This window comes from Bos indicus x Bos taurus, chromosome 3 (genome assembly GCF_003369695.1).
Source record: "Bos indicus x Bos taurus breed Angus x Brahman F1 hybrid chromosome 3, Bos_hybrid_MaternalHap_v2.0, whole genome shotgun sequence".
Taxonomy (NCBI): domain Eukaryota; kingdom Metazoa; phylum Chordata; class Mammalia; order Artiodactyla; family Bovidae; genus Bos; species Bos indicus x Bos taurus.
In genome coordinates, this window is record NC_040078.1 from 3,627,652 (window position 1) to 3,647,828 (window position 20,177).

Sequence of the window (20,177 nt, forward strand, 5' to 3'; positions counted from 1 at the left end):
TCATTCATGTCACTGAGTGGATTAAGACCACAGTGAAAGAATGTGGTGTAGGAGTGGGATTCATGATCTCTAATTCATTGGCAGAGGTAAGATAAATCATACAAGAGAAAATTCTGAATAAACAAGGTGTATCTTTCTTGGTTTGGGTTTCACAGGTGGCTCAGTGGTGGAAAATCCACCTAACAAAACAGGAGACTTAGGAGATGTGAGTTCGATCCTGGAGTCGGAAAGACCCCCTGGAGAGATGGCGCACCCCGCCCCCCCACTCCAGTATGCTTGCCTGGAGAATCCCATGGACAGAGGAGCCTGGTGGGCTACAGTCCATGGGGTTGCAAAGAGTGAGACACAACTTGGCTACTAAGCACTGCTACTGCTATCTGTATTGGTTTAGACACCTCACTTATATCAGTGAGTCTACACTTAGATTCTGCAAAGCACATGATAAGGATATACTGGTTCTACTGCCCATCCCGCTGTCCAAAGGTAGTCTGATTACATTAACTTTAGACTATGAGGGCTTTACAGCCCATATTTCAAAAATATAGCCCTCTCATTTCAAAGGGAAGCACTGTTGGCCAGAGAAATGAACTGATGCTGCAACCGACCTAGTGACAGAGGTGCGGATGGAACTGAGGCCCTTTGACTCCTGACCCGCTGTATTTTCACCTTTACTGAGGCGCTCCCTCTCCCTGCCAAAGGGTGGGTGCATCCCTCATCCATCAGTCAACTGCTTGTTGATCACATATATGTGCCTGGCTTTGCATCAGGGACCCTATGACTTACAATGTATTATCAGACACATCTGCATCCTGCCAGATGCCCAAGAACCATCTAGGGAAAAACATCCCCACCAAATCCTTGGGTAATCTACACTAATCGGCCACTTTCCAGATACAAGGCCCATTTGAAAAAGTTGGGCCACAGATGCAATGAGAATCTACCCACTTTCAGGATATCCTCTAACATAAATATTCTCATCACTGGTTAACATATTTCACAAATTCAAGACCTTCAGTGAAACCAAAACTCTGCTGGGCATTTAAAAATATTCTTTATGATTGTATTTGCCTAAACTTTTTTCTTCCCTAACTTCTATTTTATGTATTATCCTAAGAATCCTTGTAATTCATACACATTTTTTTTTTTCCACCTCTTGCTCTACATGAGGTGACAGAAAGGACAAAGGACTGGTGTCAGGGGACATGCCACTAGCCATCTGGGCAACATCAGAGAAATCTCCCAGCCTTGCTAAGCCCTAAAGATTCATCTGAAACAATGGAGAAAACTGTTTGTTCTGCTACCTCACAGGTTTGTTGTAAAGATCAAGCAAAATCACGTGTGTGAAAGGGCCTTGAATAGTGTAAAATAACGTTCAAATGTAAAGCATTAAATTCTTTGCCCTTTTCCCTGCCTTCTCTGAAGTGATATTCAGTGTTTGGCTTGCCCTTACTGGCCTAGCGCACTTACAGTGGGGTCACTGCCCTTAAGCACACTGCAGCAAGCGCTGCCGCTACTTTTTCTTTAAAAATAAGACAGCTGTCCTGTCCTTGGAGCAGGTAATAGGCAACGCTTGTTCAGTGGCATCTCCTCTGCTCAGGTTCGACGTGCCAAAATGCGTGGCAATGGCAATTCACTTCTATTCAGTTCAGACATGAGGGGCCCCCGGAGAACCCCACTGAATGGAACCTTCCCGTAGTATTCAGACGCCCTCAGTGTTTTGTTTTCATTGCCTGTTAACATTGGGATAATGTCTCCACCTCATAGGGTTGTTGTGAAGATTAAATGAGTTAACTGTGTGACCAAGACTGAAACAAAAGAAATATGCGGTTAAGTATTAGCGGCGTCACGATTTTTCTTTCTTAATTAGCATCTACTTGGGACGCAGAACTGTGCTAACCTCCTGGAATACACAGGAGACAGTTTCTGCTCCTACAGGGGTTAAAGTTCTACCACCGGAGGCTAGGGTTAGGAGGTTTAGTGAATTAACATTCTCCCCACCCCACCCCCAGATACTTTGCTCCGCTAAGAATGCCCCCTTAGCTGACTTCCTGCGCGGTGGTATTCGGAGCTCGTCGCCTTGGGGTCAGATCCCATGTAGTCGCTCCCAGGAGCATGATTCAAGTTCTGGCCTTGGATCCTATGGCATCTGCACACCCCATCCTTGAGAGGCTTTCGAACTGAAACGGTAAACGGCGTTTCCAGCCCAATGGAAGTTGGGAACGTGTGGGGGCCCCGGGTGACCAAGAAGGGGCTTGAAGAACTCTGAGCTTCAGGGTCCCGCAGCCACGCGCGGCAAATTGCTTCTTGGCCTTGTTCGCAGCTCATGAGGTTTGCGGTGGCTGGAGAGCGGCCGCGGAACCAGTGTGCGGGCGCCGCGGTCCAGGTGGCGGCGAGATCTCAGCGAAAACGTAGCGGGGGCGCGGAGCCACGGGCAGCAGCGGCGTCAGCGCGGCCAGAGGTAGCAGTACACGTGGAGAGGAGGAAACTTTGCGTGCCCGGGAGGACAGCATCGGCCGAGGAGCTCACCCGGCGGTGGCCGCGAGGCTGGGCTGCGCCGCGGGGCTGGGAAGGGACTACCGCTGGCCCTCCACGGGACGCGCTCCCAGCCCCCTCCCTGCGCACCCCACCCCCTTCCCTCCGCCGCGCACGCAGCGCCGCGGTCCCTGTCAGAAGCGGCCGGATCCGCCCCAGCCAAGCAGGGCCCGACTCGCACCCAGGACCCTGGGCCTCCGCCTTCGCTCTAGACCGGGAGAAGCATCGGGCCCTCCTCTCCTCCCGAGGAGGACGCGAGCGGGCAGGACGTCCCAACAAGGCCGGCCGCCCGCGGCCACGTCCCGGCCCGGCCCGGGCGCGCCGAGGAGCGGAGCCAGGGGCCGGCGCTCGCTTCGGCTCCCTCCCGGGCGCGCCGGAGCCGGGGGCGGCTGCTCCGGCTGCAGCCTCGAGGGCCTGCGCCTCCCCCTGCCGAAGCTTCCCGCAGCGCTCGGCAACTTCTTTTGGCTCCTGCCACGGGGAGCGAGTTCACCCATCAGGTAAGGAAGGCTGCCTGTTCCTAGGCTCCAGCTCGGGCGGGCGTGTTTCTGAAAGTTGATTTGAAATGCATCCAAGTGTGAGCAGGGCCAGCCGCGCTCCTCCCCGAGGCGACTTCTTCGCTCCTGCAGACGTTCCCTGCACCGGCCGACCGGCGGGCGGACCTCCCTGCGCGCCCCGCACGCTCCTGGCAGATCCCAGCGCCCCGAGTTTGGGAGCTGGCGGGACGCTCTCCGGATCGCTTGCTCTGCCCCTTCTCGGCCGGGGCAGGTGAGGGACGCAACGCTGCCGGTCTGGGCGCGGACTGTAGACCTCTTAGTTCCGCGTGCCTGGGCTCGGCCCCGCGAGGGAAACTACCCACTCCTTTATCTCTTACACTAGTAGCTGGGTTCCCGCCGAGGCATCCCTAGGGCCCTGACTGGTATAGGTTGGGGCGGAGTCGAACTCGGGGTGGGGAAACCTGGGGCTGGGGACCTGGTGAGGGGGTGGGGGACAGGGGCAGGAGAAACGCAGTTGGGGGGCGGAGGCCTAAGTACTTAACGCGTTGGCTTCGAATGAAATCAGATCAGTCCGAGCAGTTCGCTGTGACTGCTTTCTCTCTTCCTAGCCCACATTTCTCTTGGCTGAATTCTACCCTCGCAGCTCGTTCTGGTCACCCTGGACACTCCCTCCGTCCTTTCCCAGGAGTGCGGCGGCTTGCGTGTGCCGCGTCCTGAAGGGCTCAGACGCCCAAAGCGTCGTTTCCTCTCGTCTACAGGTCCTCCCCGCGCGGTCCGAACATGCTGGACGGCCTGAAGATGGAGGAGAACTTCCAAAGCGCCATCGAAACGTCGGCCTCCTTCTCCTCGCTGCTGGGTGAGTGTTCAGGCCGTGCGCCTCGGGCGCACAGTCTTTCCTCCACGCCCCAGCTCTGGCGTCCAGCTCGCTGGGACACAGCAGTAGGGGAGCTAGCGCCCCGCTTCGTACACTCAGTTGAGCTTACTCCCTATCTGTCAGAACCTGTGGGTCCTTCCCACCCTAAACCGACCAGCCGCCCCAGGCCTCTTGCGCCGGGCACCGAACTCCCCAGAGCCGCGAGGGGCGGGCGAGCTTGCTCGCGGGCATTTGAATGGCAAGTGATTAAAAATACCCAAGGATGGATTTTTAATCATAGAGCTGATCGACATCTCATAAACGCCGCCCTCTTTTCGGAGACTTAGGGATGAGCACACGAACCCGAGGTCCGAAGCACCCAAGTTCGAGACGGCTTCTTGCCTCCAACTCCAGCCCCAGTCTCAGCCTCGAGCACCGCCAAGAGGCTTTTCCGGGCGGGTGGGCAGCGCATCGCGGGGATTAGCCCGCGCGGCGGGGCCCTAGCCTCGGCTTTAATTAACTGGTGCCGGATCTCTCGTCTCGCGGGTCCCGCTGCCTCTTGGGTCTCCCCAGTCCCTTCGCAGTGACTACGGAGGAGCGGCGAACCCAGGGCCTCAACCCATACGCGGGTCAAACCGAACCGAAGCCAGGGATTCTCACTCCCACCTTGCCGCCCTCGATGCTTTTCAAGTTTGGTGAAGGGTGTTTTAATTTTTTTTAGCGGGGGAGCGGGGTTTCGTTTTGTCATTTAAACTTCTTGCCCCTTTTCCTAACTCGGAACAGCTAGAGAGGGGTGTAGGCGGAGGATGAGACAGTTCGGCTGGAGAAACCGGACTGAGAGAGGATATCCTCCCCCCACCCCGCCCCCCAACTCCCCAGATGAAACGAAATCGCGTGCACCGCGTTCCCCTCTTTCGACCGCCTTTTCAGAAACTTCCCGACTCCATACAGCCTCGGAAGAGCCAGAGAATCAGAGCTGCCCCGGAGGGTCAGGGCTAGCGTTCAGCGGGCATCACGGCGAGTCCGGTGCGCCCTGCCCGCCTCAGGTCCGCTCTCTGTGCCCGGGGTCGCGGCCCTAGATGCCGAGACAGGGCAGAAAAAAATAGGAAACATTTTAAAGAGCTCGCTACCTCTAGCACTGCCTGCCTGAATCCCAAGGTGACTGGGCCCGCTCCTGAGCCGATAGCCGTGTCTCCTAAGGGGAAAGGGGCCAAGTGTAGCAGGGAAACCGGGAAGCGTCAGGCCCTTTGGGACATCTCTCGCAAAAGTATTGTTACCGGGGAACAAAGCCTTCTCTAAATAAAACGTGCCGACAAAGTGACAGAGGTGGCCGAGCATCCCACAACCCTAAAAACAAAAACAAAACTAACCCTCCCAACCCGCACCCGAAAACTAAAGGAACAAAACGGACGCAAGTGCAAAGGTTAGGATTGAGAAGAGTCCTTTTCCCTCTGAGTCGGTTTGGGTTTGGTTTAGCCCTCTTTCGTGGCTGCTAAGCTCGCCTGATTCCAGGAACACTGGCCCGACACTGCAGTGTCTTGGAGTCCTGATTCTTTACTCCCCCCACCCCCCTTTTCTCCGTTTTGATGTTTCTTAATTATGAAAAAACCCATCTGCAATTTGCGGGCCATCCAGCAGTTTGGGGCTCTTTGGTTTGAACAATACCGTTTGCCTAGGGCGGGAATGGTATTTTCTTGCAGGCATGGGACTTTTTAGGAAGCAAAGAAAATGTATAAACTTTTCCTCCAAATAAATAGAACAAAATTGCATTTTAGCAAAGGATAAAACCAAACAACAACAGAAAGAATTATTTTTACACACTCATAGTTTTAATCATAGACAATGGAGACAAGCATGGTGAATTATTTGATGACTAGCTGATTAACCTGGGAGCACAAATTTATTTGTAGGCTGATTTTTACATGAGGTGTGCAGGATTGTGCATACCTGGATAGGTTTGATAATTAAAGGCAACTTATTGATTTCTCCCCCCTCCCCTGGTAGAATTTAAAACCTTCCCAAATAGTCCCTGTTTATCAGAAATGCTATTTTGTTTGATTTTGTTGTGCTCTCCAAATCTCGGCTTGGATGTTTAGCAGGGGGCTTTCCAGGGTGGGGCCCGTGGGGGTAATCCGTGAGTGTGGAGTGATGGATCTGTAGAGGGTCCGGCTGGGTTTGGTGGGGTGCTGGGCCAGCGCGGCTCATCGGTGGACGTCTGTTGCTGCTGTAGGCAGAGCGGTGAGCCCGAAGTCTGTCTGTGAGGGCTGTCAACGGGTCATCTCGGATAGGTTTCTGCTGCGGCTCAACGACAGCTTCTGGCATGAGCAGTGCGTGCAGTGTGCCTCCTGCAAAGAGCCCCTGGAGACCACCTGCTTCTACCGGGACAAGAAGCTCTACTGCAAGTATGACTATGAGAAGTAAGTGCCCGCGCCTCGGATCGCCTCCCCCACACAGCATCAGCGAGCGCGGGAGACCCTGTCCTTCTTTACCCCTCATCTGCTTCTGGAAGGTGCAGGATACACCCGCGTGCTCAGATACGCAAGTGCCCATTCTCTTCCATCCTGTAAGCTCCCCGGGGCAGCGGAGGACTGCGCCCATGGGCGCGGTAGCGGCTGGGGCCCGACAGAAGCGCCAAGGGATGGCTTTCTCTATAGTCTGCTCGTCCAGTTTTCTGGACCTGGCCATTCCCCCGAGGACACTCCATTGTGGACACTCCTATCCCATCCCATCGACCTTGTTTTCCCTTCCCCGCTTCACTGGGGTGCCCTGGGGGCGGGGGAGGGGGGGCGGAGCTGCCAGTGGCCCACCTCTGCTCTCCGGTTCCCTCTCCACCTTACCCACCTGTCTGTGCCACCCAGACGCTTATGCGCAGAGCTGAGGCAGTCTCAGTCCCACAGCTTGGATGCCCTGTGCTCCTTCCTTCCTTAACTTTGTCCACTGGGGTCCCCAACAGATTGAGCTTCAGGCACAGCGCTGTTGCTCCTTTGAACTCCGAGGCGACGCACACCCTGCTGGCTTTTTCGCTCCCTGTATTCTCCCTACCCCTTACACCGTTTTTTCCAAAACCCTCGGGCCACACGGGCAGCCAGACCACGTCTTCCATCCTCTGCCATCTCCCTAATTCCTGTCTGGGGGTGCGTTTCTGCCGCTCGGCAGGTTCGACATGGACCGGTCTTGGCCGGTCGACATGAACGTTCTGGTGTGTGATGAGGAGAGTTACGAACCAGGTATTTAGGGAAGTGGACTATTTCAATTCTAGATCTTCATAATGTCTAAAGCCTGGATGACACTGGGGAATGGAAGTTTGAAGGATTTGCTGGTTCTGGCCAGGCCCGCCCTGGAGTTGCTTAGTAAAGCTAAGCAGAGGGTGGGGTGGGGAGACACTACTTTTCCGGGTCAAAAATGGCTAAATAATGGGGACACTGACTTGACAGAAACGTGGAGGGTATTGAAGCAAAGAAAAATGGCTGAAACGGAGGAGGCCTCTGCTTTTGTACTCTGGACTGGTATAAGTGACGGAGTGCCCTGGGGGCACGTGCGCAGGAAAATTCCGCATTTGTCACTGGTGAATCAAAGGGACAGCAGTATATGAGGAAAATCAAGGGAGGTTTAGTGTTCATGAAAAACAGTTCCTATGATGTTATTAAAAACACACCATGAAATGAGGTGTGCAGGGAAAATCTCAGTATAACACAGAAAAGCTCAGAGAGAGAACAGAAATATCTTCTTTTTTTGCATTGCCTCTGAGGTTTACTGCAAACTGACAAAGTCATCAGATCCAGTGACCACACACAGAAATTCTTTCTGCTACTCACACTCCTTTGATACAGTATTCCTGCATTTTACCCCTATGTGGATGGAGTACTGGACATTTTGCTTTGTTTTGAAAAGATAACTACATTTTTCAGCACACAAAAAATAGAGGTCTGATTTTGAATGAGTTGAGCAATACAGAAATAAGGGGAGAAGCACATCACCATTACCCAAAGTGGTAACATTGGGTATAGTTGTACATTTTTTAAAAAGATGTGCCTGTATCTGGTCTTGATTGTTCATTGCCCTAGTGTCTGAGTGAAAAGTGCGACTTTTAGGTAAAAAAGCAAATTTTGCACACACAACTTAAAGTACCACCTTTGGATAAAGCTTCTGCTCACCCCCCCGCCCCGCCCCCCGCCCCCGTTGCCATCTGAAAGTTTTGGGATTGCGTAGACCCAATCTTTATCTTTGTGCTTATAGATTACTGAAATGTCCACATCCTTCAGGCACAACACCAGCAAATTCAAAAGTATGGGAGCTTAGGAAAGGATTTGGGTGGTGAATTTCTATTCTGTTTGTGAAAAAAAAATCACGAATCAAAGAAGGCTTACGGGTCAACACAGCTGTCTGGCCAGTCAAATCTTCTTTAAGGAAGTCAGGCTGTGTCAAGAGGAGAAGAAACAGTTGTTGTAAAGTACTTAACACAGCAATGTCCCTTCACTGCAGCCTCCCAGGTTTGGCGGCGGTTTGGGGCTTATTAGCCCACTAGGGTCAGTTCTTCCTGCACAAAGCTATTTCTGCAAAGGGAAAATTGCAGGGATCAACTTGCCAGCTGTTGGCCAGAACCAAGAAGATTTTACAGAGTAGTGTGAGCTACATTGTTCAGAGAGGTGTTGATGTTACCATGAGGGCTTTTAATTTTGATTTTAACACAGATGTCCAAAATGGAGTTGCTTATCTCTTTTGCTCACCATCAGCACTTGTGTGTGCCCAGCGCCGCCATTGTCTTTTAATTTTATTACGGTTTTTCTCCACTGCCCTCCATCCATATCCCATTCTTCTTTCAACCAAACCGGGATGTAGTATATGTGATAATCTTAATGGCATTAGCCTTCATGGTAGTTGCTGTAAAATGGGAAGGGTGGGGGGTTGTTTGTTTGTTTTAAAATTAGGCTCAAGACATTTTCCTTTATTCAGCAAGCTCTTTGAGCTTCTACAGGCAAGGAAGTAGACTTGGTGATGGGAAAATACTGAGAAAATATCTCAAAGCCTGCCTTCAGGAGGCTTATAGCCTATATTATCCTAGCTATTGAGTATTTATTGTAAACCTCTACTTAGACCATAGGACTAAGTATTGAATAGAAGTTGTCTGGAAGAAATTTATCCTCTGGGGGATGCAATTTAGTGTTAGATAATAGTCATAAAACAGAGCACATTTCCTCTTTCACAAATGCATTTATAAAGATAGTTTTTGCCTTTTTCCTAGAATCTTTTTAAAAATTTGAGGCCTAGCCAAGGCGAACGGAGAGGAAATTAAGATAGAAGTTAAAGCTGTAGGACAACACTAGTGGTGAATTATGGAACAATTCATAGAAATGAAATTCAGGCGGTGCCTTTGTCTCTAGAATAAATGAAGTTCAAATGCTATTTTTACACATTAAAAAAAACCATATAGCTAATGTGCAGTCTTCAGTGGAGTTCATAAACATATTGACACAGTGGCCTTATCATATTTATGTCAGCCATTTGTATGTACATTTCTGACTGTTGGGCACTTTTGCATTTGAATTATGAACTGCCTGTTCATGGTGTCAGACAGCCAGTTAAAATGTGAAAATTCTACTCTATCAACTAGTTGTTACATCTTCTTGATGTCAAACACCACATTTGTCTAATTTTTAAAAACTGAATCGACAGTGGCATTTTAGACGTACAACCATCCATTTGAGGACTTCAGGGCATTTCGTTAAATATTTGTCTCATACGTTATGACACTCTTAGGAATAATTTATCTTCTCAGCATCCAAAACAAATAAGCATTTAAAGTTGGAGTGTAGAAAACTGATATATGAATATCCAGAAATTAAGAACTGGAGGTGACCTTTATTGTGCATGACATGCCATCAAAGAAAAATGGCTAGTTCAGTGGGATGATACGTGCACAGAATTGCTGAAGGAGCGTCCTGTCACGTAGAACTCAGGTGTTATAGGTGTGAACGCTTAAACGTTGGACTCAACTGTCTGTGACAGTTCTTGAAAGTTAGCAAATAACCAAAGTGTTTTTCAGCTTGGGGAAACTTCTACTTGTATAACTATTGTTCCCTATTTAACTGAGTCCTCCAGGATCTGGTTAGTTTGGAGTTTTCCCTGAATGTCTTCCAGACAAATACTGTAGCTGGACTTAAGTTGGAGACAGGAGAGGCTGCTGATTAACAGGACTGTGGTGATACAATAGATAATTAAGGCTTCTGGAAGAGATCCCACATTTAAATCAAATTTATATTGTTTCTTTCATGTGTCTGGCGGCTCTGTGTGTCAGGCAGGGCCCTCTCCCCTCACATATGAAGTTTATCATCATCCCTTAGATTGTTCTGGACATCCTAGGAGCAGTGTGGGATAGTATTGCTGTCATCAGGGCTCCTCTTATAGCATGGTAACTCCCCACATGTCAGCAAATCGCAGGTCTTGGGAAACCTTCTCTCAGAGGGCCAGTCCATGTTCCCCCCCCTTCTTTTGGAGCAGACCAACTTTTCTGAAGAAAGGGACTCCAATGAAGTGAGGTGCATATCCCTCATTAGAACTTTCTCTGTATCTTTCTTTTGACCTGCTGATTGGCAGCCCCACGGAGAAAACGGCTGAGGTAATGATCTCTATTAGGATCAGTAATGGACTAATATTGGATTTTATCAAGGTAGTGTAGGAGGTGTGTAGGGAGGAGAGTTAGTTTGGTTTTATTACCGTGACATTACTTGGAGATTAAAATTGGACATCAGTTCCTCATAAAAGGAGCCCGCAGATGAAATTACAGAGGCAGTTGTTAGATTTTTACTTCATCTTCTGTTGGCCCCATGCCTGGCATGGTAAAATTTAGGCATATAAAAATCAAACACAGCTAGGTATTAAATTGATGTGTGCATTAAATTGCAGGGGGCTCTTAGCTTGGGATAAGCATTGTCCATGGTCTGCGACTGTGTTTGTGCAAGCTGACTTATCTCTTTTTTTATTTAAAGGGTGATTGGAAACAGTCTTTGTTCAGAGGTGTTTTCTCTTTTTATATGAATTGGTCCCTAGGTAGGATTTTCTGAATCTCAGACTTCAAATGTTGAAAGAAAATTAGAGAGTAGGAGTAGATATTAATAGTATTCTGGGGATTAGATATGAACATTTCCTTTCAGAGTAGGCTTGTGGGATTCTTTTTATCCTTAACGTAAATTGAGCACATTAAAAAAAAGTTATTTATTCAACTCAGTTTTGCATACTATAGAATTCTGGGATTTTGTCATCCACCCAGCTAAGGAGCTGCTTTTGCCGTTCAGATTTCAGTGACAAGAGCTCTTCTGATAATTCATTGTTTGTGTTGCTTTTTAGTTTCATTTTTCTTATTTATAACTTTTGTGTGACCCCAAATACTGTTACTAATTTTAGAAAGCCCTCTTCACTGTTGCTTTTATTTCTTGGAGGGTTTTTTGAAGTTAATGAGTAGCTACTGTTTCTCTAATGAGAACAATTCCCTTCATTAAATTATCAGCTAATTATTTTTTATGGTCAAAGAAATGATTTGGGTTCTAATGTTCAGAAGTGAGAAAATAGACAAGAATTTAAAATACTCATTATATTTCCAGGAATTTATTAAAGCATCTTGGGGTAAATTCGTATACAAGATGTCATTGTTGTGTTATATCAAGTTCAAAATAATCCATATTAAGTTGATTGTTAAGTATATTGTACAGTACTGGGAAACGGACCATGGCGGGTAAAGTACAATCACAGCCACCGTAGAAAGAGTTAAAAATAATTTGAGTTAACTATGAAATCTTAGCTGTACTTAAATGCTTTGAATTTTTTTTTTTTTTTAACATCTTTCTAACATGCCCGCCTCTTCAGATGAGAGTTCTTGGTAAGCCACTTACAGGATGGGATAAGGAAGATTAGGGACTGTGTGGGGTGATGAGTGCCTCCCCCACCCCCAAAAGAAGCAGAAAGTTTCCTGTATGGGATAGTCCTGTCCTATTTCCAGCATAACCTGAGGCTTCCCCCTAGGGAACGAATGCCCTATATGTTTTTCGGAAAGTTTCTTAGCAATTATAGAACAGTATTGCTTGCAGTCTTTTCAGATTCCATTTGGGAAAGTTGGTAATTTTAGGAGCCAAATGTAGAAAGGTAGTGGAGGAAAGAGGCCCTTTCCCCTTGGTGCTTGTTTCTGAAACTGACAGAGAAACTTGGTGTGCCTTGTAATTTACATTTTCCCCCTTCATCTCCTCCACGACTAGCGCGATGTGGGACAGTTTAGCCAATTCATCACAATTAGAATTAGTCGTGTTATCCTTAACCAATGTCAGCTGCAGCGTTGTGTCTCTTTGTCATATATTAAATGAAACCTAGCCAACTGTCTTGCTGAAATGAAGTGAACACCTTCCAAATGTCAAATTGTTATTTTAGTCAAGCACAATTATCTGTCTCTATATTTTTAACCAAGTTGAAATTAATAAAATTGCTCTGGCCCTGGCATTAATTAGCAGGAGGATTAGAGCTATATCAGCTAAAAACGAGGTGTAAACACTGTAATCTTACTGCATGTTTGTTTTCACACTACTGAAAATAAATAAAATGAGACTTAGGATAGGGATTAAGTTTCTTTTGGCATTAGACAGCAGATGCAATTGGAATGCAGCAGAAACACTGAAGTATTAGTGAAGACGTTATCGGAAGAATACAACTGTGGCTCAGCATTGGTTTCCTACCTTCTGGGTATACATGGTCCCATCGCAAATAGCCCCATCTGGGTAGTTAAAAGAGGATTTAAAAAAACGACTTCCATGCTATACTTTTCAGTGGTGAACAAGGCAACCAGATTATCTGTAGGGCTTGTCACCTGGCTGCCATGCTCGGATTAGCCAGAATTTAATGAAGCCCTTGCCAGACTCCCCATTATTGCACCATAATGTCATAACAACTAAAAATACAGAGTGGACTGTGCTTTTCCTCGTCCTTAACTAAAGTCACATGAAAGAGTTTGGTCTCTTCTAGCCTTTCAAGATTCCAGTTGGGGGATCCTATTTTTGGATAACAGTAAATATGTCTGGCTTTTCTGACTCCTCAGGCCTCCAGTGGCTTTCCACCCTGTTAGATTTGTGTTTTATCATCATTACCCTGTAATGGACAAGCCCTGGCTAGATATCTGGCCACTATGGGTTGGAAACATTTTCTGATGGGCCAGTTAAACTCTTAATATTAAAAAAAAAAATACTTTTGACATTCAGCACATGGAATAGCACGTGGAATGGACCATGTGCTATATCTGACTTCACATCTAGCTGCATCCCATTCAGCCTCCCCTTCACTCCCCTATGTCCTGTGGAATTCTACTAACTTGACTCTTGAAGGCACGTGAGGACTCTTAAATATCATCTCATCATGGCCTCATTTTTCTGCCAGGCCAACCTTATCCTTATGGACTGTTGCATGTGTATGTGCTAAGTCGTGTCCGTCATGTCTGAGTCTTTGTGACCCTATGGATTGTAGCCTGCCAGGTGCCTCTGTCCATGGGGTTCTCAAGACCACAATACTGGACTGGGTTGTCTTGTCCTCCTCCAGGGGATCTTCCTGACCCGGGGATCAAACCCACGTCTCTTGTATCTCCTGCATTGGCAGGCAGGTTCTTTACAACTAGTGCCTCCTAGGAATCCTCTTTTAATTTTTCTCACTTGGAGGAAACAACTTTGTCTTTTAGACGCACAAAATAACGGTCCATCCAGTTATGGGAGCAGAATTCAACTGCAGCAGCTGGTGAGGGACGTTATGCCCAGGTTTGCGTGATCTCATGACCACACTGTCTGGGTGACCAATTAGGGGACCCTGAACATCTTTCTGAGTGTGCCTGGCACTTTCATGGATGCTGCGTTATGTTTTTCGGTGTGTCAGAGATGTGCCTGAGTCTGATGTTGTCACCAATAAACCAGGACAAGGAGTCATTTGGTGAGAAGCCTGGCTAGCATTCTCATAGCGTGTACTCACGCTCAATTTTTTTGGCTACTTCTCGGGTTGTCACACTTCTCCACCTGGAAAGAATCATCTTGTATCTCCCAAGTACTGCTGCTGCAGTGAGAAGGGGTCTTTAGAGCAGCCTCCTCCCATCATCCCTTTCAGTTATACCATAGCCACTCCTTGACTCACAATGCTCTTGCCTCCTCCCTCTCCAGCCTCAGGAACCTTTAAAAGGATTTTTCAAAACAAAACAAAACAAAACACCCCCTCCTGAACTCCAGATTAGCCTCTTAAGCTCATTAAAGTTCCTTTAAATACCAAAATGTTGGGCTCCTGGGGACTATCCCCCAAACCATATTTTCATTCTTAACATTGCTGTCATTCACTGTGCAGCAGATTAAGGCCAGCTCCCTCTGGGCTCAGAAGCGGTTCCCCCTGTCTCTGCAGGAGGGTCCAAATATGTCTTTGTTTGAGGACTGAACCTGAGTGGAAGCTGATGCCAGCTTGGCTGGGGGCCCCCAGCTCCTGGGTGGAGAGGAGGTTGATGTCTTTGCGGATAGGATGGGGCCCAGAAAGGGGAATGGGCAGGTGAGTGGTCAAGGTGTGGCTCGTACAGTTTGGGGGAGCTTGGTAGTCATGGGGCCCTCTCCCAGTTGCTGGGGAGAACCAGGAATAGGCAAAACTTAGAGGATTGTCCTTGCCCGAGGGAGTTGGGTGGCTTTGGGGTCTCTTTTGATCGGGACCCAACAGAGGCACTAGAGCCCAGTTTCTGTTGACACCCAGGCCTTGCCGGCTGCCACTGTCCAGAGGTGGACTTGTACAGCCGCACCTGCCTTTTGCTTGCAGCTTGCTCCCTTCTTCATTTCAACCCCCTTTCCAAAGGGCCTCCATAATAATTCTTCCCCTCTGTCGTTTCAGGCTTCCTTCCCTAAAGCTGGCTCTTGGGGAGAGCTTTCTGGTTTTGACAGTGGAACAAATCCTTTTTAACACAACCGTCGAGAGTTTCCTCCCCTGCTGCTGGCTCCCCCCACCGCTTCTCCCCTGCCCCTCCTCGCGTTGTAGCAGGGATTCCTGTTGTGCACGGATTCCCTGTGCCTGCGTGGTGACAGCCTGCTGCCTTACTGGGATGATGTCGTGGTAGCGCCTCCTCGGTGGTGCCTGAAGTAGCTTTGGAAATCTAAAGGGGAAGAGCATCCCAGGAGACCCTTCCCTGCGCGCGTTTGTGCTTGGTCTCCACACCTGCCTTTCCCCTGGGGATCTGTGTAACTGGAAGCCCCCAATTCAACCACAGCACTGGTTTTCCAACCCCATTTTCAGGGTCTCAACTTTCAGCTCAGCCTTGCATTCTTGCTTATCTTATACTCTGAACCCATCTTATGACCTTTTAATTCCCAAATTATGCCGTATGCAGGTTAGAGCCTACTCTCCACTAGCTGTCAAAATGGAGAGGATATTATGAAATATCACATTGGGATATACATGATAATGTGGACCTTCCAAAGGTACTTTTTAACTGGAAGGGTGTTCTCTCAAAGGAATAACTATCTTATGGTAGAATTTTAGGCCCTAGAATGGGATCAGTAGATAATTTTGGGCAGAATGCAAGTATCACTTTGTCAGACGCTTTCCTGTTTGTATGTGAGGCCAGCCGTGATTCCACACCCACTCCTTTTCTTCTGGATTTTATTTTCTTTTTGTTCTGTTATTGGTTGGGATCTTCGATTTTAGAAGTCCATGTCCATAGATGGGAGAGGATTGGACAGGTGAATATGAATGGCTTGGGCACTCCACAGCTCTCTCCATTACTGGAAAAATAATTTGGAACACATGTCCCACTGTCGAGTGATATCCAAGCCACAATTTCCTCATCCACACAAAGGAATAGAATAATAACAACTTCATAGAGTTGTTGTGAGAATTAAAAAAGATAATGAACTTCGAAAACCTCTTGGTGAAATGTGGAGAACTATATATGCTTGGGTATTATTATTGTTGGTTTTTTAATATGAGTAAAAGAATGCATATTCTTAGGAGCTGTGTATAATAACTCAACACAGTCTCGTGGTTAAGAGCATAAACTCTGGAGCCAGAGTGTCTGGGACCAAATTCTTGCTCTGCTGCTCACTAGCTGTGTTACCTTGGACTGAGGTCATGCTTTCTCTGTGCATGGGGATGAGTTTTCTCTCTTTAAAATGGGGATAAGTACCAGCCTTACAAATTTACAGTTAAAAGATAGATTAGCACTAGAGACATGAAGCACGATATAATAAATAAGACAAACACTGCTATATGTTATATATGAACATTGTTAAGAGTAACAAGGAAAACTATTTTTCCTATTTTAAAAAAGTTTGTATCCATATGAGATGATGAATATTCACCACATTTATTGTGGTAATTTTTTTCTGATGTGTTTAAGTCAGGTCATTATGTTGTACACCTTAAACTTAAACACTGCCTGTGTGCGTGCTAAGTCACTTCAGGCGTGTCTGACTCTTTGCAACCTTATGGACTGTGGCCCACCAGGCTTCTCTGCCCATAGGATTCTCTAGGCAAGAATACTGGAGTGGGTTTCCATGCCCTCCTCCAAGGGATCTTCCCCACCCAGGGATTAAATCTTCGTCTCTTATCTCCTGCAGACAGGTTCTTTATAGCATATTCACTGCTATATGTCAATTATAATTCAATAAAATGGAAATAAAAAATTGTACTGACCTCTTAAGGTCATTTTGGGTTAATGTTTATAAAGCAGATTAATGATTGTCTCATAGAAAATGCCATAAAAGGATATGGTGGGAAAAATGTATATTTTTCAATTTTCAGAGAACCTTCACAGATATTACCTTTATCAGACTTTACAGCAATTTAAGAAGGTAGATATGGAGAGGCTCCCCGCGCCACCCTGCATTTTGTAGATGAGGAAATTGAGGTTCTGCGAGGTTAAGATCTTACCCAGGGTCATGCTGTTGGTAAAGAGAGAAGCTAGGATGCTCTCCACAGCCTCTGACTTCAGGTTCAGTGACCTTTCCACTAAATCACACCATCTGCTCCTTGAATTCTGGTGTTCACACCCCTGTGAGATCACAATTCTCAGTTTGTCCTATTGAACCAGCTCTTGGAAAACAAGTCCCCACCTGCTAGATACTTGAGCTTTCCGGCAGCTTTCCGACAGTCAGCTGTTTATACATTCTGTGGTTCTAAAGGAAGTCTTTTTGGATTTGGGGAATGCCTGTGTGTGTGTGTGTGTGTGTGTGTGTGTGTGTGTGTGTGTGAAAGCTGCTAGTGTACACTCGTCATTCCTATTTATCAAACTCTTCTGCCAAAGCAAAGCCATCCTGCCCATCCCTCCTCTCCCATCCCATCCCATCTGCACTGGTCTCCACTGACCCGCTAGCATCCCTGTTCTTCCGCATGGGAAGAATGACACAGAGGGAGACTCACATCCCTTATCCTCCTCTCTAGCTCACAGACTTTGCTATTGGTGACTTTTGTTCTGGGAGCCTGTCTGCACATTTGGCAGCAGAACTGTTAACCATCAGATCTGGAGCCTTCCAGACATACTTCCATTGGGACCAGCCAACAGCTGTCCATCCATTCCTCGGATAACCCTTTCCAAGTTTTCTTCTAAACTGTGTTGTATTTTCAAACAAGCCCCAGCCTCAGCTAGGAAAGAGCCCACTGTGCCCCGATGTGAGGCTGGTTTCCAGAACTGTTCACTCCCTCTTGTTTATCACTTGGCCTGGCTGGATCGAAGAAGGGATCCTAGAACCTTGTGTTTTGAGGAAATTAAGTATTCCTGGATTGTATTATTTCTCTCACCATTGTTGACACTTGTTTCTCTTAAAAATAGTTCCAGTCAATTTTATAGAGATGAAATGTATGTCTGATTTTAATCTCTGTAAACTGGCGGGTAATGAAACTAGAGATTTCGGGTGATATGCCACCAATTGGAATGTGCTTTACCTAGTTGTATGTGGATTTCTCAAATTTAGAATTAAATGGAATCTTATAAACAGTTGGTTCATTAATTAAATGACTCATTCATCCCTTTAATCATCAGACAGACTTATTAAATTCTTGTATGTGCCAGAAATGTAAAAGTGAATAAAACAAAGCACTGATGTATTAACAATCTGGCAGAGACTGCTTAGAGATATAAATTAACGGAGACTAGAGAGAAGAGTAAACTTGTTTTATGAGAGGCATGGCCAGTGAGACTAAGCACCAGTTTAGGTAAATCCCTTGGTTCTATATTACTGTTCATTATCTTTATAGTACCTATCATAATTTGAAATACATATTTATTTGTTGGTTTACTATTGTTTGTATTACTGAGCCATAAGCTCAGTAATGAGGGCAGGGACCTTCTTTTTGTTTTATTTTTTAACTCCTGTATCTCCAGCATCTTACATGGTTCTTGACAAATAATATCTGTTTGTTAGACAAATATATTTTGGTTAAGTGGATAAATGAATCAATGAATGGCTTGCTTGGGATTGTTGAAAAGGCTTCATGGAAGAGGTGATATGTTAACTAGCTCTTGAAGTGTGAATGGAAATGTGAACCATTTAGGTGGAGATGTCCAGGAGACAGTTGCGAAAGAAGATCTAGAAATTAGCCTGGACAAACAGCTTTAGGATATATTATCAAATAAATATGAGAAGTGCCCAAGGGGATACTACACAGAGTGAGAAGGGGCCCAGGGTATAACTTTGGGGGGCCACTGGCATTCTAGGAGCCCTGGAAGAGGCTGTGATGAAATGACATGGATACAGGAGAAAACACCAGGGTGAGTGGGCTTCTGGAGGACAGAGCAGAGGTGGGGAATTTTAAAAGGAGGGCCACTGATTTGCTTTTGGTTAGCCATTGGTAAGTTTATCAAGAGTAGCTCTGTCAGAAGCTTGGAGGGAACAGGACAGCATTTTAGTGGGTTTTATAATGAAAAGGAAGAAGTAGAGGGAGTGATGGCCAACTCTTTTGGGAAGATGGGGTAATCTTGAGGCTACATGATGGCTAAGGTGAGTTTCTCCAGGAAAAAGAGGAGGTTGAGGATCCAGGAGAGAGAGGGGCCTCCAGCTGATAGAAGAGAAGCGAGGGGGCAGGGGCAGGGATACACCCAGAGCACATGCTGAATCCCTGCTTTGGTCTCTTCCAGCCATTCATTTCCTTTGTCCTTTTGTGCGTTTCTCTCTGGATTGGTCAGAACTGATCACCACAGAACAGAGGCCAGCAGAAGGTGGCTCTGCTCCCCATGGCTTCTCAGGATATCTCATCAGGTGGCCACTGCCCCCTCCCACATAGCTTCTTTTCCAAGGTCAGCCTGGTTCAGGGGCCAAGGGGTAGCAGCGGGGTGGTGGAGTGGGGCTCCAGCTCGAGTCCTGCCTCAGATCCCAGTTGTCTTAGTGTAAATCTCAGTTGTCCACCATCTCCTTGTTTCTGCTCCTCATCCATGCAGATCTCTGTTTGGTTACAGGTGCACAGTGGGTGTCTGATTCCCCAGGACAGGAGTGTATGTCTCCCCAGGAAAGGAATTAGTCAGTTGTGCTTGGCAACTAGACCAGTCCACACCCCTGCCCACTGAAGGGCTTTTGCTTCTTGTAATTCTCAGGAGAGAGAAGGGAGCCCTGGATGGGGACCTTGTCCTCCTTATTGACCATACCACGGTGGCCTGGTCCCCTAACTCACTATCATTTGTTTTACAGTCTTATTCACATGGTTGATTCGTATGTTAGCTTTCCCAGATTGGAGGCTAGAGTGACCTAGGAGAAAACAGTGGGTTTTTGGAATCCTGGAGCTGTAGTCCCTCCTTTGCCCCCTGTTTGTCTGGGTGGGCCTGGGCAAATCATTTCACCATTTTGAGATTTTCCCACTGACCTCAGCAACTGTACCTCTCGAGCTCGCTGAGCTATGGAGCATGATCACACATTGCCTGATATGTGGCACAGGTGAGCGGGAATGTTTTTGACAAGAAGTTTTAAGACCAGTGTGTGGTTAAGTGGGAATCCTTCCTGGACTGTTGAAACCTATGTGACCCTAGAAGAGAAAAGGTGACAGGGTCATAAGGGGCCAGACCTCTTAACTTAGAAGGGAATCAAACTAAAATTGGTGCTATCAAGGAGGCTGAATATTTTCCAATGGCTTTGCCTCTGTGGTTAGTAAATTCAGTGGAGAATATATCAATGATGGCTTATGTGATATCACAGACAGCCAAAAGATTCACGGGATGAATTTTTCTACTTGTCAACTTGTTGTAAGAGCTCAGTTTAAACCGAGCTCAGTGGTGCTAGGAAGGAGAATTGGGTGGAGAACTGAAATACAAATTGCAGTACTTCATGTGC

The 20,177-nt window shown here is 47.0% G+C and overlaps 1 protein-coding gene across 1 annotated transcript in view; it reads left to right on the plus strand.

Moving 5' to 3' along the window:
- Nucleotides 1–326: 326 nt before the first annotated feature.
- Nucleotides 327–20,177, plus strand: part of LMX1A (LIM homeobox transcription factor 1 alpha) — a 177,886-nt gene continuing 158,035 nt past the window's right edge. The window contains exons 1-3 of the mRNA XM_027527042.1: nt 327–3,029; nt 3,785–3,882; nt 6,110–6,296. Of these exons, the coding sequence (XP_027382843.1) occupies nt 3,807–3,882; nt 6,110–6,296 (263 nt within the window). The 5' untranslated portion in view covers nt 327–3,029; nt 3,785–3,806. The remainder of the gene's footprint in view (nt 3,030–3,784; nt 3,883–6,109; nt 6,297–20,177) is intronic.